Below are 18,893 nucleotides of genomic sequence, written 5' to 3'. Positions count from 1 at the left end.
ATGTACATTATCCCCTCTGTTATTCATTATCTATATAGATCACATTATGAAGGAAAGTGGTATTAAACATGATATCAAAATTGGAGATGTTAATGTCAGCTCTTTGCTTTATGCAAGAGATGTTATACTTCTAAATAAATCTGCTACAAGTCTGCAAGATTCCCTGACTAAATTGAACAACTATTGTAATAGATATGGTATTGAAGGTCAGCAATAAAAAGACAAAGACAATGAAAATAGGCAGAATTGTTGAAAATGTCAACTGCGTTGTGAATGGAGAACCTGTGGAACAAGTAAAATTTTTCAACTACTTAGGCATTATTTTTAGTGAAAATGGTAAATTAAATATAGAAATAGACAACAGAATCAACAAAACTGGTATGGTAGGAAGTCAACTGAATAAATTCATATGGAATAAGAAAGAAATTAGTCGGAACACTAAATTAGCTGTATACAAGACAGTGTTGAAACCAGTTTTAACTTATGGATCTGAGAGTTGGGTGAGACGTAAAATACTTGACCAAAGACTAGAGATCGCAGATTTGAGAGTCCTGAAAAAGATTAGAGGCGTGAACAGATAGCATCAATGGCAATATCATATTAAAAATGAGGGTATTTGGAAAGAACTTGATATTGTCAGCATCCAGGAATGCATTAGCAGAGCTAATCTCAGGTGGTATTGTCACTTAAACAGAACGGGTAAGGAAAGATTAGCAAAACAAGTGTTTGCTGCCAGGTTGGCAGGAAAACGATCCAGAGGAAGACCAAGATATAGGTGGATTGATGCGGTACAAAGTGCCTTAAATGACAGAAATATAAGATCTGATAATGTCAGAGTCTTGACAGGTAACAGACTGATTTGGAGGAAAGTTGTAGATAGGAAGTTAGCAATGATATAAATTTTTCATGTAGTATGATCATATCCTGTATACCCCTTGAGGGTACATGACATGCATTTGATGATGTTATAATTTATAAAACAGATAAACATCTTTCTGCATTTCCAATTTTCTTGCTACCATCATTCTGATATTGAAGATACTCTTTATTATTCTTCTGTTTCCCATAAATCTGCTTTGGGCATTGTTTATTTCATTTATTGTTTTTGATTTTATTCTTTCCAATATATAACTCTGATATTATTTCTTTCTTCTCATTTCTGAAAAGTTATTGCAATTAATATTCAGTATACATTGGGATATCCTCTAAAAAACATAGTTATGAATATCCAACATATATTTATACCAGAACAAAATATATTCAACCCACCTTTTCTTAATGTTTTCTGTATCAGATAACATTTTACCATCATGATTGAAAAGTTTTATGGATCATGCATTCTCTTATTCATCATTTCTTTTATTTTTTGTAATACCTATTGATTTTTTTTTTTTTTTTTTTTTTTAGGTTTTCTGTTTTCTTGCATTTATTATATTGTTACACATTCTGATTTATTTTTTGTCTTCTTTTGCTGAGCAAATGTAATATCCTTTCATTCACCTGTGATTTTCTTCTGAATGACTTGATCTAAGAATACTTTTAATGCCCTTAATACTGTGAATTTGGAAGATATTAGAGCCTCTATAATAATTTAATTTTGCCTGTAAGTTGATTGAAATGAACCTTTCTGACATCATTTGTCTTCAGCCTCAGGTTAGTACCAATAAGAGCTGCTTCCCTCTCTCGGGATTTCACAATTGCCCAAGTTAACCATATTTTCAAGATTTCTACAAGACCATCACGGCTACTGTATCGACTCAGGTCCAAAAAGTACACCATACTTCACCCTTGCAGGCATTCCCTATACTTCGTTGTTGCCCACCCACAATGAGGATGTATGGGTTGGAGGGCAGCAGTGATTACTTAAGGATTCTGCTACCCCTAAATTAAAAATCATTAAAATTGAAGAAGTTTTATTATATATCAAAATACTTGTACGTAGCATACTTTTACACCTTTTTGGTAGCAGAATTACTAATTCTCAATAATCCAGAACAGTTGATAAATCTTTATTTCCAGGAAGGAAGGAATTTATGGGATATAGATATGCAAGTAGGGAACATAACTGAAAGAAAGTAGATGTGGAATATACTTGCAGCGGAGATAAATTCTTTAATATAAGAAGAATTTTTTTATCTTATTTCATGACCAGACACAAGGAGAGCCCTGTCTGTGACTATTATAATTCAAGGAAGTAACACAAAATATTATAAATTATTTAACGCAGTTGAGAGAGTATTAAACTGGATGACTTCTCAAAATGGAGCAAGTTTAAGACAAGTTTAGGTTTTGATTGTGAATATGGGCTTCACAGCTTTCTTTATGCAATTTTTCTAATACAGATTCCAGTGAATCCCATGTATGGTGGTTATGGCATGACCTGACTAACCAGAATTTTGGAGTTGGATGTTATCTTACAGTGTTCTTCCAGATGTATTTAATCAGTCTGACTGTTTGATCATAATATATTATGAGAAACCACATGAGCAAGGAATTCTAACTCCTGGATAGGTAAGTAGAGAATATTTATCTTTGGGAGAATATAAGAATGAATTTAATTTGCATACTGGATGAAAGGAGAATTCAAGGTTACTGACATAGAATTCTAATAGGTTTTTCAAACATATCTTTGACAATAAGGAATGGAGACTACAAATCTCTAACTTAAAAGTTTCAAACATCTGTTAAAAATTCAGAAATTTAAAAAAAAAAAAAAAAAAAATTCAATAATTATATTACTGTTAATAGGCTTTTAAATTAGTTTTCATGTGATTTTGCTCTTTACAAATATCCCTCTGACAGATATTTAAAATTGTGTACCCTTATCTTTTCAAAACAATCCTTCTGTTTAGAGACTTCGATAGGTTGATGACATTTTTTGCCATCTGGAACACATCTATAACTGAGCTTAGTTTTTCTTCATAAAATTAATTCAGTTCATCCAAGAATTAAATTTACTCCTGACAGGAAGGGCTTTCATTCTTGGATGTCCTTATCCAAACACAGCCTAATGGCACTTTTCGATATAAATAAAGAAAGAAAACTGTGTGTGTGTGTGTGTGTGTGTGTGTGTGTGTGTGTGTGTGTGTGTGTGTGTGTGTGTGTGTGTGTGTGTGTGTGTGTGTTGGGGGAGGGGAGGTACATCGATGCTTCCTCTCGTCGTCATCATAAAAGTCAGAGGATATTATCAATCTTTTGTCCATTATACATATTCTTTATGTTCATTGATTTTCTAAAGCAGAACTACCTTTCATATTTTTAACGGTATTAACTACACCAAAGTATTTTATCACAAGATGTTTTATTAACTGCTTATATTTTGCTGAATTTCAAATCAACATCATCAGAGCATAATACACAAGAAACAGCTGCATTAATTAAAATTAATGCAGCTGTTTAATGATGAGACTTTTGTAATGAAAATAAAAAAAGGAGTTAGAGAGGGTTGTATCCTTTCACCAAATCTATTTAATATCTATAGTGAGACAGTGATGAAAAAGATTGAAAAACAAAAAAATAGGAATTGGCATCATCAGCATATCTAAGTTTGTTGTATTTTATACCATTGATACTATTTTAATAGCAGAAAACAGAAACAAATTAATCAAATTACTGCAGCTACTAATTGAGGAAGGTAAAGAATTTGGATTAGATATAATGCAAAAAAAGACCAAATTTATGAAAATCTCAAAAGAAAGCAGATCCGAGCCAGAAATATTCAGAAACAATATGAAAATTGAACATACAACAGAATACAAATATTTAGGCACCTACTTTACTGCAGATGGAAAGCAATATAAAGAAATAAAAATAAGAACAGCCATAGCTAAAGATGCATTCTGGAAAAATAAAGATCTTCTCAGAAGTTCTGTGAGTGTCGAGACAAAGAAAAGAATGATAAGCACATTAGCGTGGCCAATTTTCACATATGGAAGTGAGACCTGGATATTCGAGAAGAGAGTAAGGCAGCAGATAATGGCCTTTGAAATATGGTGCTATAGGAGAGCTCTGAAAATCTCATGGACAGTACACGTGATGACAAATACAGATGTCCTACAGAGAACGAGAACACAGAGATCTTTATTACAGGAAATGATCCAGAGGAAGATGAGATTGGCAGGACATGTACCGAGAGGTTCAGCAGGACAGAGGATACTAACAGTTTTAGAAGGAAAAATTATGGTAAAAGGATCAAGAGGCAAAAAACGAAGGACATGGCTTGAAGATATAAGATCATGGACAGGATCACGTGGTTATGCAGAAACAAAAAGGAAAGCCACCAACAGAAAGAACTGAAAGGACATGGTGCTGCACCCTCTCACTGAGGAAGCTACATGAAGAAGAAGAATGCAACCATGTTTGTTCTGTTTATGAGAATCTTTAAAGCCATCGCTGACTCAAAAAAATAATCTTTCAGATCTCTAATGACTTCTAAATATCACATTCATTTTCTTCCATCTAATCCTGTGCGAAGGAGTGCCCAAAGTGTGTCTGCCAGTCCCGACTTGTCATAGTAATAGTAGCGAATGTATTTTTTATGTTCTTCCAGGCAGATGTTACCTGATCTTTCTGTTTGCCCATAGTAGGCCAATTGTAGCCGTTGGCCAAGAATGTATGGCACAGATATTTGATTTCTGTGGACAGAGCTGTATTGTTAGAACAAATGACTCTGGCTCTGTGTGTAAGTGTTTTTAAAATGCCATACTGTTGGACTGGATGATGATGTGATTGTTTATGTAAGCATCTTCCTGTGTGTGTGTTGGCATTTCTGTAAATGGAAAAAGATAGTGATCCATCTGAAAGGCAGGTAACTAATGTGTCAAGAAATGGTAAACAGTTATTAGATTCTTTTTCTACTGTGAAGTGGATTTTAGGGGTGTTGGCTGTTTAGGTAGGTGACAAACGCTTCCCAAGTGTCTTGTCCATGGGGCCCAAATGGCAAGCACATTATCTACATGGTGTAACCACACTAGTGGCTTGTATGTAGCTATGGTAAGTACTTTGCTTTCAAAGTATTCCACGTAAAAGTTTGCTAAGGGGGTGGGTGAGGACCTATAGCAGTACCATTAATCTGCTTGTAGATTTTTTAAAAACTCTTACACACAGAGCTAGAGCCATTTGTTCTAACAATACAGCTCTGTCCACAGAACTCAAATATCTGCCCCATACATTCTTGGCCAACGGTTATAATTCCTACAAAATAGATAAAATATTACATAGTCATTATCCCTCCCTCCTTCCCCTAATACACAGGAACACATCATTACCATTTCTATTTCCTATGTCAGCAGTACATCACAAAAGATGGCCAAAGTACTGATGAAACATGACCTTCGCACCACTTTCAAACCTTATGTTAAACTAGCAACTCTGATCCACTCACCTAAGGATAAACTTCACCCTCTAGCACACCCTTGAGTGTATGAAGTTCCTTGTGAGTATGACTTCACAGGGCAAACAGAAAGATCAGTTAACATCTGCCCGGAAGAACATAAAAAATACATTTGCTACTATTAATATGGCAAGTCAGGACTGGCAGACCACGCTTTGGACGCTCCTTCACACAGGATTAGATGAAAGAAAACGAATGTGCTATTTTGAAGTCATTACAGATCTGAAAGATTAGTAATGACTTCAAATTGACCCCTAACCTGAACAAGTATGGTTGCATTACGAGGGTTGTTTGAAAAGTTTGGTAAAAAAACAAGTTAAACACATTTTTGGAAAAAATCACCTTTATTTCTCAACATAGTCTCCATCGAGGTCTACACATTTGGTGCAGTAAGTTTCTAATTTTTTCATCCCATCTAAAAAGTAGGATTCGTCAAATTGTGCAAAAATAGTCATTGACAGTCTTGATGACATCCTTGTTCAAAGAAAATTTTTTCCCACTGAGCCAAATTTTTAAGTTTGGGAACAAGAAGTCACACGGGGCCAAGTCCGGTGAATACTGTAGATGTGGAACCAATTCAAACTTCAATTTGTTCAATTTTGCCATTGCAATAGCCATGTGTGGGACAGTACATTGTCTTGATGAAAGAGCACTTTTTTGTGCACCAATCTTGGTCGTGTTTCTTCAGTTCTTCTTTTAAACAGTCCAACAATGACGCATAATAGACTCCTGTTATTTTCTTACCCTTTTCTAAATAGTCTATCATGATAATTCCTTGGGAATCCCAAAAAACAATGGCCATCACCTTCCCAGCTGACAAACTGGTCTTCGTTTTTTTCGGTGCTCTTTCACCAGGCATTGTCCACTGTTTTGATTGTTGCTTGGACTCGGATATGTAGTTGTGGATCCAAGTTTCATCTACAGTCGCAAATCAACGCAAAAAATCCTGCAAATTGCTATTAAACATCGCCAAACACTGCGTTGAAATGTCTTTTCGCACGTGTTTTTGATCAACAGTCAACAATTGGGCACATAGCTTTTTTTTTTCATTTGCAATATTTCATACAGATTATACACCTGTTCAGTTGAGATGCCTACAATCGCAGCAATCTCACGCGCTTTCACTCGACAGTCTTCCATGACGACACCATGGATTTTGTCAATCATTTCCTTTGCAGTGACTTCGGTCAGGCGTCCAGAGCGTGCTTCATCTTTGATGGACTTATGACCACATTGAAACTTGTTTATCCAAAAATAAATAGTCTTTAATGGTGGTGCAGAGCCCCCATGAACTGCATCTAACTCGGTTTTGGTCTGCATGACTGTCCATTTCTTCAAATAAAAGTGTTTCATCACTGCACAAAACTCGTTTTTATCCATTTTTATGAAAAATGCGAACACGGTCATTTTAAATGTTTCCAAACGAGAACTACGCATCGCACATGGCTAAAATTTTGCAGTGGGTCATGAAAAAGATATGTGCCAACACTGGTATGAATGAATGAATTATCACCGTCTATTGGATATTTACCAAACTTTTCAAACCACGCTCGTAATTTGCCGAAAATTTGGGAGTCTGCTATCTTAAGAGCCAAAAAACTTTAGATCTTTTGTCCATTACAATTGTATTTTTTCACTTTTCACTGTCATGTATACAAGCTGTGTTGTGCTCTGATGATGCTGATTTGAAATTCAGCGAAATATAAACAGTTAATAAAACATCTTGTGATGAAATTGTTTGGTGTTAATACCATTAAAAATAAGTCAAGCATAACCATCAACACCTAAGCTTATCTGTGAGATATCTTTTATTAGAGCTGCTTCAAACTCGATATGCCTCTAACCTCAACATCGTCATCAAAGTTATTAATAATTTTGGCCTCCATTCCAATCTCCTTCAGAAGAAAATTCTAGTCTCTGTTCCTTGCATCAAAGATGTATTGGAGAAGTTTGCCAGACTTCTGTGCCAGATTAATCTTCAAGCCTTCTGTCTCGTTCACAAACCAAATTCATTCTCTCTCTCCTGAGGATAAATATCTTCTGCTAGCTAAATGTTCTTTTCCTATCCAGGAGGTTACATAATTCCTTATTCATTCAGATTTGAATGAGACTTTCAGGTAAAATTGTTCCTATAGATTTGTCACCCTAGGTGTGGAATGTCTTGGCCTAGTCAGTAATCTTCCATAACCATATAGCTTGATTCAGTTTTGTAATTGAATGCCAGCACAAAAGTTTAGTATTCAGTATTCTACATAAGTATTCTACACTGCATAAGTGCCACACTGGCACTAATGCAGTTTTGTAGTAATTGTAAATAATACTAAAGTGTATTCTTATATAATTTCTGGTTAAAGTTTTACAAATCAAAAGATTCTTATATGTATGTTATATAACCAGCTTTAGTTTTGTTTACTCATATATTCACTTAAGGAGACAGTTTTTCGTAGGTTTTTATAGTAAATGGCAAGTATAACATCCTACTTGTTCTGTATATATTAGTCCTAGTTGTATTTTGTGCTGAATGGAAATTATATAGATAATAGCACTAAGTCTGCAGATTCTATATTAATTTTGTTACCAGTGCTTTCCTTGTTTTTGAGCATTCTTGTATATGTCAAGGAAACTAGTCTTTATTCTGAAACATGATGAATAATTTTCATCTAGGAAAACTGTTTCCTCAGGAAGGATCTGTTTTTGTTTCTTAAAGCTTTGCAGATATGAAGCTAATTTTTCTTTTATAACAGCAAACTCTTCTAAAGCCACCAACAAGTATTTCTACTTCACAAGCAAATGTGAATTCAGTGACTGCCATTGTGACCACGTCAGCAAATACGCTCCATCAAGTTGCATCAGTTACTGCACCCTCTGTTCAACAAATTCAAGTGCCTGGAAGTAAATTTCATTATGTCAGACTGGTGAGTGCTCCAGCTGGTCAGGGAACTGCCACAACTGGTAATTATTGAAATTTATGTTTATCTTCATTTTGAGTAGATGTTCTAAAGAAACTCTGCTTAAATGAAATGAAAATCATAAATCTAGTATAGATTATAACTAAAAAGCATCTCCTGTTTGATCATCATACTTTGTTGATTAACAACTTTAATGATCGTTCACAGTATAAATAAAGATAATTTATTATATATATATATCATTCCCAAATATGAGAGGTGCAAAACCTACAGTACATCAACACTGTATGGGCAGGGGTAAATATTAATGAAATAGGTATTGTTTCTGGGAAAATTCCCATGCTACTCTTCTTGAACTCTATTATTATTATTATTATTACGACTATTTTAGCCTGTTTTTGTTTAGGAGTTTCCCTTAATATATATATATATAATTTTTTTGAGTAAAAATAGCCAATGTATTTAAAATAAGGGACACTCCTAAACAAAAACAGGCTAAAACAGCCGTAATAATAATTAATGAAATAGTTTTATTAATATTAATAAAAAAAAAGGAAAATTTTCATTGTTTTTAATAAATTTTATTGTAATTCCCTTTTACCTTATTAAGTTATTAAGCATGTCTAACCAACACATAAGCTTGCTTCGGTTTAACAGCATATAAGATAAGTGAGGAAATGTAAATAATGACATTGTCTAATAACAGAATTAGATACTTTTCATAATGTTTTAAGGATACTTGTGACATAAACACTGAATAATATAAGCACGTAAACACAAGAAAGATATTTAATTAACCAAATATTTTGGTCTGGAGATAGCAGACCATCTTCAGTGCCACTACAAGAACAGTCTAAAAAAAAAAAAAAATATGCAAGTTGGAATACTAACAATACATCATTTAAAAATAGAATAAGCCATGATGTTATGTCACTAAGTATTAAAGGGAATATTTTTAAGCAGAGATGATTGAAATAAAGATATTAATTAATAATATTAAATAACATAAAATTAATATGAATTAATGAGTTATCCTGATTAGACTTTCCCAGATTTTTGGTATACATATACAGTCATTCTGATTCAGGTTAGGACGATGGACTAAGGCCTTTACACTTTCTTTGAATAAACGTTCAAATTTATAACGGGATCTGTGTAAGAGGCAAGTTTTTGACTAAAGGAAGTTGTGGTGAGTTTCAATACCGTGCTGAGCAAAATCCAGATTTTTCAGGTTCGTTGTGATGAATGGAGGATTGATGTTCTTGGATTCTTTTTTCAAGAGAACGTCCAGTTTGTTCAAAATAGGAAAGATCATAGTTGCAGGGAATTTGATAAACTCCAGGAAGAGACATAGTTGAGCGTTTATCTTTAGGCAAAGGAAATGGGAAGATAATTTGTTAATAGGTGAATATGTAGCTGTTAACTCACATTTCTTCAGAATTCTTGCGATAGGTTCTGAAATCCCAGAGATGTATGGAATTGGAACTCGACGTATTGAATCTTTGTTGTTTTGTAGTGGATTATGAGAATCGAGAAGATGTTGAGTACTCTTTTCAGAAAAGCCATTGAGTTTCATGTGTTGTTGTTGTTGGATAGTAGAAAGTTCTTTCTGTAGAAAATTAGAAGTAGAACAATTAGTTTTGGCTCTTCTGATTAGACATTTTATGATTCCTGTATTTTGACAAGGATGATGGGCTAATTTAAGAATATAACGACCTGTGAACGTTGGTTTCCTGTAAACTGTAGTTGTAAGAATATTTGAAGGTGACCGGATGAGGAAAACATCTAAAAAAGATAACTGGTTGTTTTCTTCCATTTCCATAGTAAACTTTATACGATGATGTAAGGAATTGATACCGTTTAAAAAAGAAGGTAAGGAGTCTTTGTTGTGCGGCCATACAGTAAAGATATCATCTACATATCTTACCCAAAGATATATAGATGACATCTTTATATCTTTGGGTAAAATATATAGATGTCATCTTTACTGTATGTAGAAACTCAATGGCTCTTCCGAAACAAGTACTGAACATCTTCTCGATTCTTATAATCCACCACAAAACAAAGATTCAATATGTCGAGTTCCAATTCCATACATCTCCAGGATTTCAGAACCTATCGCAAGAATTCTGAAGAAATATGAGTTAACAGCCACGTATTCACCTATTAACAAATTATCTTCCCATTTTCCTTCTCCTAAAGACAAACGCTCAACTATGTCTCTTCCTGGAGTTTATCAAATTCCCTGCAACTATGATCTTTCCTATTTTGGACAAACTGGACGTTCTCTTGAAAAAAGAATCCAAGAACATCAATCCTTCATTCATCACAACGAACCTGAAACTCGCCTCTTACATAGATCCCGTTATAAATTTGAACATTTATTCAAAGAAAGCGTAGAGGCCTTACTTCATCGTCCTAACCTGAATCGGAATGACTGTATATGTATATCAAAAATCTGGGAAAGTCTAATCAGGATAACTCATTAATTCATATTAATTTTATGTTATTTAATATTATTAATTAATATCTTTATTTCAATTATGTCTCTGCTTAAAAATATTCCCTTTAATACTTAGTGATATAACATCACGCGGCTTGTTCTATTTTTAAATGATCTATTGTTAGTATTCCACTTTTTTTTTTAAACTGTTCTTGTAGTGGCACTAAAGATGGTCTGCTATTTCCAGACCATCTTCAGTGCCAATTAAAGATATTTCATTAACCACAATTAACATCATGGTTAATAAAATATCTTTCTTGTGTTTACGTGCTTATATTATTCAGATACTTTTCATGACCTTACTAACAGTTAGCTTCGTATGAATTGGTGCGAATGCTGTAACTACTACTACTAGTACAATGTTCATGACCTTTTAAATTGCTGGTTTCATCTACTTTAAAATCAGGATGGTGAAGGGAAAGAGTTATTCCTTGCTCTCCTAACCATTTCAAAATAATAAAAACTAATAATAAAAGAGAGAGAGAGAGACTACTTCTCACCTATACAGAAGCTAAATCTGTTCACCCTTGAATAAATCAAGCTCTCTCTCTCTCTTTTTTACCTTCATACAATAAATTTCTCATAAATGTTCTGTATTGGTCATTCCACATAAAAATCATTAAATTAAAAATTAAATTGAAGCTGCATAATTTTGTATTTTGATAAATTATGATAGTACTAGATGAAAAGTTTATATTATTACTTAATATCCTATTGACATTTTGTTTTATTTCAAATTAGTCTGTTACCTGCCAGGAGTCCACTATTCTGAGATCTTATAAGTTGATTTTCTAAGGCTTGTCTAATTTCATCAGTCAAGTTAGACCTTGGTTTTTTTTTTTTTTTTTACCCTCATCTTTGTATCAAACCCTGCTTTGCTAATCTTTCCTCTTCCATTCTGTTTAAGTGACTACACCACCTGAGATTAGCTCTGTTTACACATTCCTGAATACTAACAATTTCAAGTTCATTTTTAATGCGAGTCTGCCATTGATGTCATCTGTTTGCTCTCTTAATTTTTCTTAGAACTCTCATATCTGTAATCTTTGATCAGCTGGTTTACTTCTGAACCAGCTTTCAGATTCAGAAGTTAAAATTAGTTCAAATATTATCTTATCTACTGCTAGTTTAGTGTTTTGACTAATTTCTGCCTTATTTCATATAAATTTCTTCAGTTAACTCCCCACAATATTTTATTTATTTATTTTTTTGTATCCACCGAACACATTGAACATGAAGGTAACCTTAAAGAAATATTTGAAAAAGCAGAGAAAATTGACAACACAACAGTGTATTCCACAGTTATCTCACCTGTATCTGCTTCAGAGAGCTTTGAAGTTGGCACAGCCACTCAAGCATCAAAGGTTATTACACTCTACCCAAATAATTATGTCCCTTCCTGCCTTGTTTCTTGTATGACCCACACTGTCGATAATCCTTATTCCACCTATATCTGTATATTGTATGTGTATTTCTGGCTGGTTTGAATGTTTTACAGGATGAAAAATCCAAGTGTCCAGGAGAAAATACCCTGCTACCTCCATACGAGACTCGCTAACTCATCTTCAATTGAAAAATCCTAGTAAAGGTTCTTTGTTTCCCACACAGGATTCTAACCCAAGTCTTTTAACCAAAGCCATCATCAAGACCGACAGGGCTACTTTGGAGGTCCAGGTGGTTGAGTACCAGTTATTTTTATTACGTAGCTAAGTAAAATTAGCTCAAAATTTTATAAGCACTTCAAACTGCAGTTCATTTGTTCTTTGCAAACATTAGCAATATGAAATTACATTGCGCACATAGCTATTTACTGTATAAAAGTAAAAAAATGTATTTTTTTTTTTTTTTTTTTAATTTTACTTTTGTATTAATGCTGGTAACATTTAAAAACTGATCACGTAATTTGCTGCTTACTTAACCACTCAGTAGGTTCTAAAAAATTGTCTTGATAATTATGTCTCGAGTGTGTCCATTACACAGTTGGAAGAACAATGGGATGTTGCCCATTTGATTGAAAATGACTTGTGTTCATTTCTTGTCATTATGAGAGGAATCTCTCATATTGGCTTCTTTTTCAATTGAAAGTGAGTTAGCTCATCGCACATGGAGGTAGCAGTTTTTTTTTTTTCCCTCCTAGAAACTCATATTTTTCATCCCAGATACAGGCAAATCAGCCTAGAAAACACAGGAAATTTAAAATTTGCAAACAAAAATACAGATGGTGCAGTGTGCAGATTTTGGTCATGTTCTGTTTAGATACAGGATTAAGATATGTGGATGGTGGTTATGTTAAGCAGAGTGGTGTGCCCTCCCACAATGAGTCCTAGGTTCCTTGGTAGTGTCAGGTAATAATAATGATAATAGGTGGATGTATTAAAATACATTGAAAGATTCAACAAAAAAAATGTTTTTTTTTTTTTTTTTTTTTTTTTTTTTTTTTTTTTTTTTTAATTTCAAAAGGCTATCTAGGCTGAAAGAATGAAAATAGTAGAATGGGACCAAGTTTGTTTTATAACCACTTATTAAGAGTGTCTCATAAAAATTCAAATTTTTATTTGGGCCTCAACACAACTTTTTTGGAAAGTTAGGTGTTTTTAATTTTTGAGGGGAATTTTTTTTTTTTCCATGAAAGAAAAGTTTCAATCAAAAATATTTTGGACATATGAGAGTGCTCTGAAAAGTTCTTTGATTTGACCATAGATGGCAATGCTATCAGCATGATTTTTTTTTTTCTAAGTTGTTACATCTGTCATAAGCATCCATGTGAAATTGCAAGTCATTCTATCAAGTAGTTTGTTTTATACAGCAGTCTGAAGCAAAAGTGTTGTCTATATTCCTTGAAATGGATAAAATTGAGTATCATGCTGTTATAACACTCTTTGTAAAAGAAGGTTTGATGACAAAAGAAATTCATTCGAAGTTTATGGGCACTCTTCTCCTTCGTTTTTGACAATTAAGAAATAGGCTGCCGAGTTTAAACGTGGCCGTGCCAGGCTTGAATATGATCAAGTACATGATATGGTATTGGATGACCAGCAAGTCAAAGTGTGTGAAATTGCTGAAACCATAGACATTTCAAAAGAACGTGTAGGATATATTTTGCATGAAGAATTGCAAATGGAAAGCTTTGTGCAAGATGGGTGGTGCACTTGCTCACAGCAGATCAAAAACACACTCGCATGAAAATCTCTTAACAGTGCTTGGAGCATTTAACAAGAATAAAACTGATTTTGTGCATTAATTTATTACTATGGATGAGACTTGGATTCATCATTACACACCAGAATCCAAACAGCAGCGAAAACAGTGGACAGAAGCCGGTTGTTCAGTGCCAAAGAAGACAGAATCTGTTCCATCAACAGGAAAGGTCATAGCATTGGTGTTTTGGAATGCTAAAGGCATTTTGTTTATTAATTATCTTGAAAAGGGTAAAACAATAACTGGGGAATATTATTCCCCAGTTATTGTTTCATCTAGTCTTAACCAGACTAGATGAAAAAATTCATGAGAAAAGACCCCGGTTTGTAGAAGGAAAAAATCATCTTTCATCAGGACAATGCACCTACCCACAAAGGTGTTTTTGCAATGGGAAAATTTAGGGATCTGCACTAACATCTACCCTATTCCCCAGATCTGGCTTCCTCTGACTTCTATTTCTTCCCAAAACTAAAACTCTTCCTTGCTGGTGAGCTTCGAATCAAGAGGTGATTACAGCTGTAGGGGGTGGGGTATTTTACAGATCTTACTGAGAACGACTACAGGGACGAGATAATGGCGCTGGAGCATCGCTGGAATAAATCTATTAGTCTTAAGGGAGATTATGTTGAAAAATTAAAATAATTTTACAATTATAAATTCGGTTTTTTTTTCATTGTTAGGCCGAAAACTTTTCAGACTACCCTCGTACACATTTCATTAGATGTGTACATAAAACACAAAAAAAATATCAGACTTATGTATTTACCTTGTTTACAGAGTAGCATACAAATAAGGAAAGACCACTTTGAACATCTAAAGCAGGTGGCTGCCATCTTGAAAAATTAGTTTATTCTGAAAATGCAAATAATAAATCAAAAAGTGCACATATTGAGCAAAGCAGTAAAAAATTTAACCTTGGACAATCTGGAAATAAGTCATGATTAATTTTAAACCCTCTCAAATTCTGAAAATTCTGTAGATCTGCCAAAAAAAAAAAAAATCAAAATTGGTGCATTATAATTAGTAGGATACTAGGAAACAACTAGGGTAGAAAAAATTTCTTCCAACTAAACGATAGGATGGCTTTCATCAAAATCAAAATTACACAGCTTCAGCTTCCTGTTGGAATGTACTGCTCTACTTTAACTGCCTTATCATTCTTCCACTTTTTTTCTCACATTTATGACACATATACTGTTCTTACGAATTCACCTTCAAAGTTACCACACCTGTTTCATGTGCTTTTTCATCTGTTTTCCTGAATAATTACAACCTCCATTTGCTCATAAAAAGCATCCTCTTTTCTCGTTAATCACTTGCCCATGGATAGCATTAATATGCTACATGTTATGCAACTTCTTGTGTGTATGGGATTAATGTTCTTTGTATAGTCCATGGTATGGCTGTTGGACTATCAGGAAACATACCTCTTAGAAATCCTCCAGTCATTTCTTGATGGACACTTAGCTTTCAGCTCTGTAATGAAACCTTTGTTTATTTTTTTTATATTCTATATCCATTTTAATATAAATCTTCCTCTTTTTTTTTCGAGTTTCTAGAATAAGTCTATCTAGGATTTGCATTGGAAATCTTAGATAAAAAAGTGGTATTGTTGCAGTGGCCTCTGCAACCCTACCACTTTTTCTTTAGTGACATCACTCCAAAATCCCAATATGTTTGTGCATTATAATCCATCTCATGCCGTATTGGTTGTCATGCAGAATAATCGGAGCCTCGTTCAAAGCTTAGGCAGAAGGTCCTATTCAAGAAGTATATTACAGTCTCCAACACAAGTCACTATTACTGTGAATGAAGAATACAGAAGGTATTTGATTAACCTCAGAGGTGAACTTTATATTGGCACTTGGAATCTGCAAGGTCTACAGATGAGTACTCTTAATATTTTCTGTAAAGAGATGGAGAGTTATAAAATTGACATCCTGGGAATTGAGACCAGATGGAATGGGGATAAAGAAACATTTGAATGGAAACCATTAGGATAAAAGAAGAAAGGTAGACTAAGAAAAAGATGGGTTGATGATGCACAAAATGATCTTACAACTCTAAAAGTTAAGAATTGGAAGAATATTGCGCAGAAAAGAAAAGAATGGCTAAAATTTTTTTTGCAAGCTAGAGTTGTAAAGCTAGAAGGTCATTTCAAAAAACAGGATGGTAAAGTAGTTTTATGGAGTAGCTGTGGTACTGAGGAAGTTCAGGCAAGAGCTCTTATTGGTTATAATTCCTGTTAATGACAGGATCCTTTGTATTAGACTTTGTACTAAAGCTCTAATAATAAATTTAGTTTAATCCTTTATCCAAGTGTGAACAAACAAAGTTTGCAACTGAAAGTATCCTCAGGACTGGGGTAAGGTGGTATAACACCAGGCAACTCATTACAAAGGTGGAGCAAGCTAGCATCACTCCTATCTCAGTATCTCCCATAATGCAAAACACATCTCCTTGCGGCTATGTATAATGTTATGCATTAAGGGAAGGGCCACTACCCAGACTAGTTTTGACCTTTATTGAGGTCTCTTCAGTGGGAGTCGGACCCAAATGGAGATACCAGGCAGAAGCATTAGCAAGGTCATCTCTACTTATAGGAGTTGCCAAACGGTGTGCCACATTTTTATTAAATTACTCTGGATTTAGAGAAAGATGTTGAAAGTTTAGTTTTCACTTGGTTAGACTATAATAAATTTAGTTTAATCCTTTATCCAAGTGTGAGCAAACAAAGTTTGCACATGAAAGTATCTTCAGGACTGGAGTAAGGTGGTACAACACCGGACAACTCGTGAGCTTGCTCCACCTTTGCAACGAGTTGTCCGGTGTTGTACCACCTTACCCCAGTCCTGAAGATACTTTCATGTGCAAACTTTGTTTGCTCACACTTGGATAAAGGATTAAACTAAATTTATTATAGTCTAACTAAGTGAAAACTAAACTTTCAACATCTTTCTCTAAATGCAGAGTAATTTAAAAAAAATGTGGCACACCGTTTGGCAACTCCTATAAGTAGAGATGACCTTGCTAATGCTTCTGCCTGGTATCTCCATTTGGGCCTGGCTCCCACTGAAGAGGCCTCAGTAAGGGTCGAAACTAGTCTGGGTAGTGGCCCTTCCCTTAATGCATAACATTATACATATCTGCAAGGAGATGTGTTTTGCATTATGGAAGATACTGAGATAGGAGTGATGTTAGCCTGCTCCACCTTTGCAATGAGTTGCCTGGTGTTGTACCACCTTACCCCAGTCCTGAAGATACTTTCAGGTGCAAACTTTGTTTGCTCACACTTGGATAAAGGATTAAACTAAATTTATTATAGTCTAACCAAGTGAAAAATAAACTATCAACAGACTTAAAGCTCATTCTACCAATGTGTCAGTTGACGTAGTTTATGCGCCCCCACACAGATAGGCCTGATGAAGAGAGTGAGGAGTTCTACGAAAACCTACAGACTGCCCACCAAGAAGGGATGTACTTTTCATTGTAGGGAACTTTAATGCAAAGTGGGAAATCATATGAGAGCGAGTCCTGAGTGTGGATTTGGTCTGCGTGAATGCAGCACCTCGTGGTTAAAGACTGCTGGAATTTACCCATTATAACAGATTAGTTATTACCAATACATGCTTCAAAAAACATCCATGATAGGCCTATGCTCCGACATCTAACATTGATAGGTCAAGGCACCAGATTGATTACATCTTAGCTTGCCAACTGTGGTACTGACCATCAGCTAGTAAGAGCCAAAGTAAGACTACACTCTGAAACTTTCGAAGTTAGGCCCATCCTGCAAGACTGGGTGTCAAAGCAATCCCTAATGAGTTCACAGAAAAAACCCTCTGTGAACTCACCTGAAATGTTGTGGGAAGGGGTTAAGGTTATAATAGTGGATACAGCACCGAGAATTATCTCTAGGTCCAATTAGAAAACCAAGAGATCCATGGATATCTGATTAAACATGGGATGTAATCAAAAGAAGGCATTTGGAAAAACAAAGAGACATAGGGACTGAAGAATATAAGAGATTACATAGAGAAGTCAGAAGAGCTATCAGGCAGGGAAAGGAAAAGTTTTATAGTAATGAATGTGAAGAGATAGAGTTCCAGATGAGGAGGTATAATTATAAAAGGATGTTTCCAGGAAGAACTAGGATGAATCCTTAACAAAGTTAATACGATCAGTTACAGAGGACTTCAACTCAATCCTAGCAAGACAAAGATTATGGCTCTCAAAGGAAATATAGACAGGGACACTCCTGAAAAATGTACCTTAACGGAGAAAGAATTGAGGAAGTTGGCAAGTTCTAATACCTGGGATCCATTATTAATGTGAACAGTTGCTGTTCAAAAGACATCAAAAGAAGACTAGGAATGGCTAAAACAACAGGTCACAGAGTTGTCTAACATCTGGAAGGGTAGATCTATCTCCACAGGAACAAGTTGAGGATTCTGAATGCACATTTTTTTTTCCAACAGTGACTTATAGATGTGTCACCTGGAATCTAAAGAAGTCTAATAGGAAAAGGACAGTCGCTTTTGAGATGTGGTATTACGGAAGGCTGCTGAGGATATCACATACTGAAAGATGGTGAAATTGATGAATGCTAGAAAATATTGGCAGAACTTTAATAATATTTACAGAAGAAAGCTGAAATACTTTAGACACATTGAAAGGATGGAAGGAGGACTACTCAAAACGGTAATAAAAGGTAAAATTCCTGGAAAAAAAGAGGAGGGGATAAATCCTCAATGAGATTGATGGGTGGTTTGTCTGGAGTGACTGATCTTCAGAGAATTGACATCTCCAGAAAGGCATACGACTGGACCACCTGGTGAGGACTGTTGTGGAACATTACCAAGGAACCATACAACATCTGATGATGTCCAAT

The 18,893-nt window shown here is 34.7% G+C and overlaps 1 protein-coding gene across 3 annotated transcripts in view; it reads left to right on the top strand.

The window, feature by feature from the left end:
• The window catches only part of mip120 (Myb-interacting protein 120), a 292,557-nt gene that overhangs the window by 110,779 nt on the left and 162,885 nt on the right, over window positions 1-18,893 (top strand). For all 3 annotated transcript variants that reach the window (XM_090404171.1, XM_090404170.1, XM_090404169.1), the window contains one exon: window positions 8,137-8,344. In XM_090404171.1, the coding sequence (XP_090260297.1) occupies window positions 8,137-8,344 (208 nt within the window). The remainder of the gene's footprint in view (window positions 1-8,136; window positions 8,345-18,893) is intronic.

This window comes from Typopeltis vanoorti, chromosome 14 (genome assembly GCF_054136105.1).
Source record: "Typopeltis vanoorti isolate ZY-2024b chromosome 14, IOZ_Tvanoo_1.0, whole genome shotgun sequence".
NCBI classification, from domain to species: Eukaryota; Metazoa; Arthropoda; class Arachnida; order Uropygi; family Thelyphonidae; genus Typopeltis; species Typopeltis vanoorti.
This window is presented reverse-complemented; position numbering and strand designations above follow the sequence as displayed.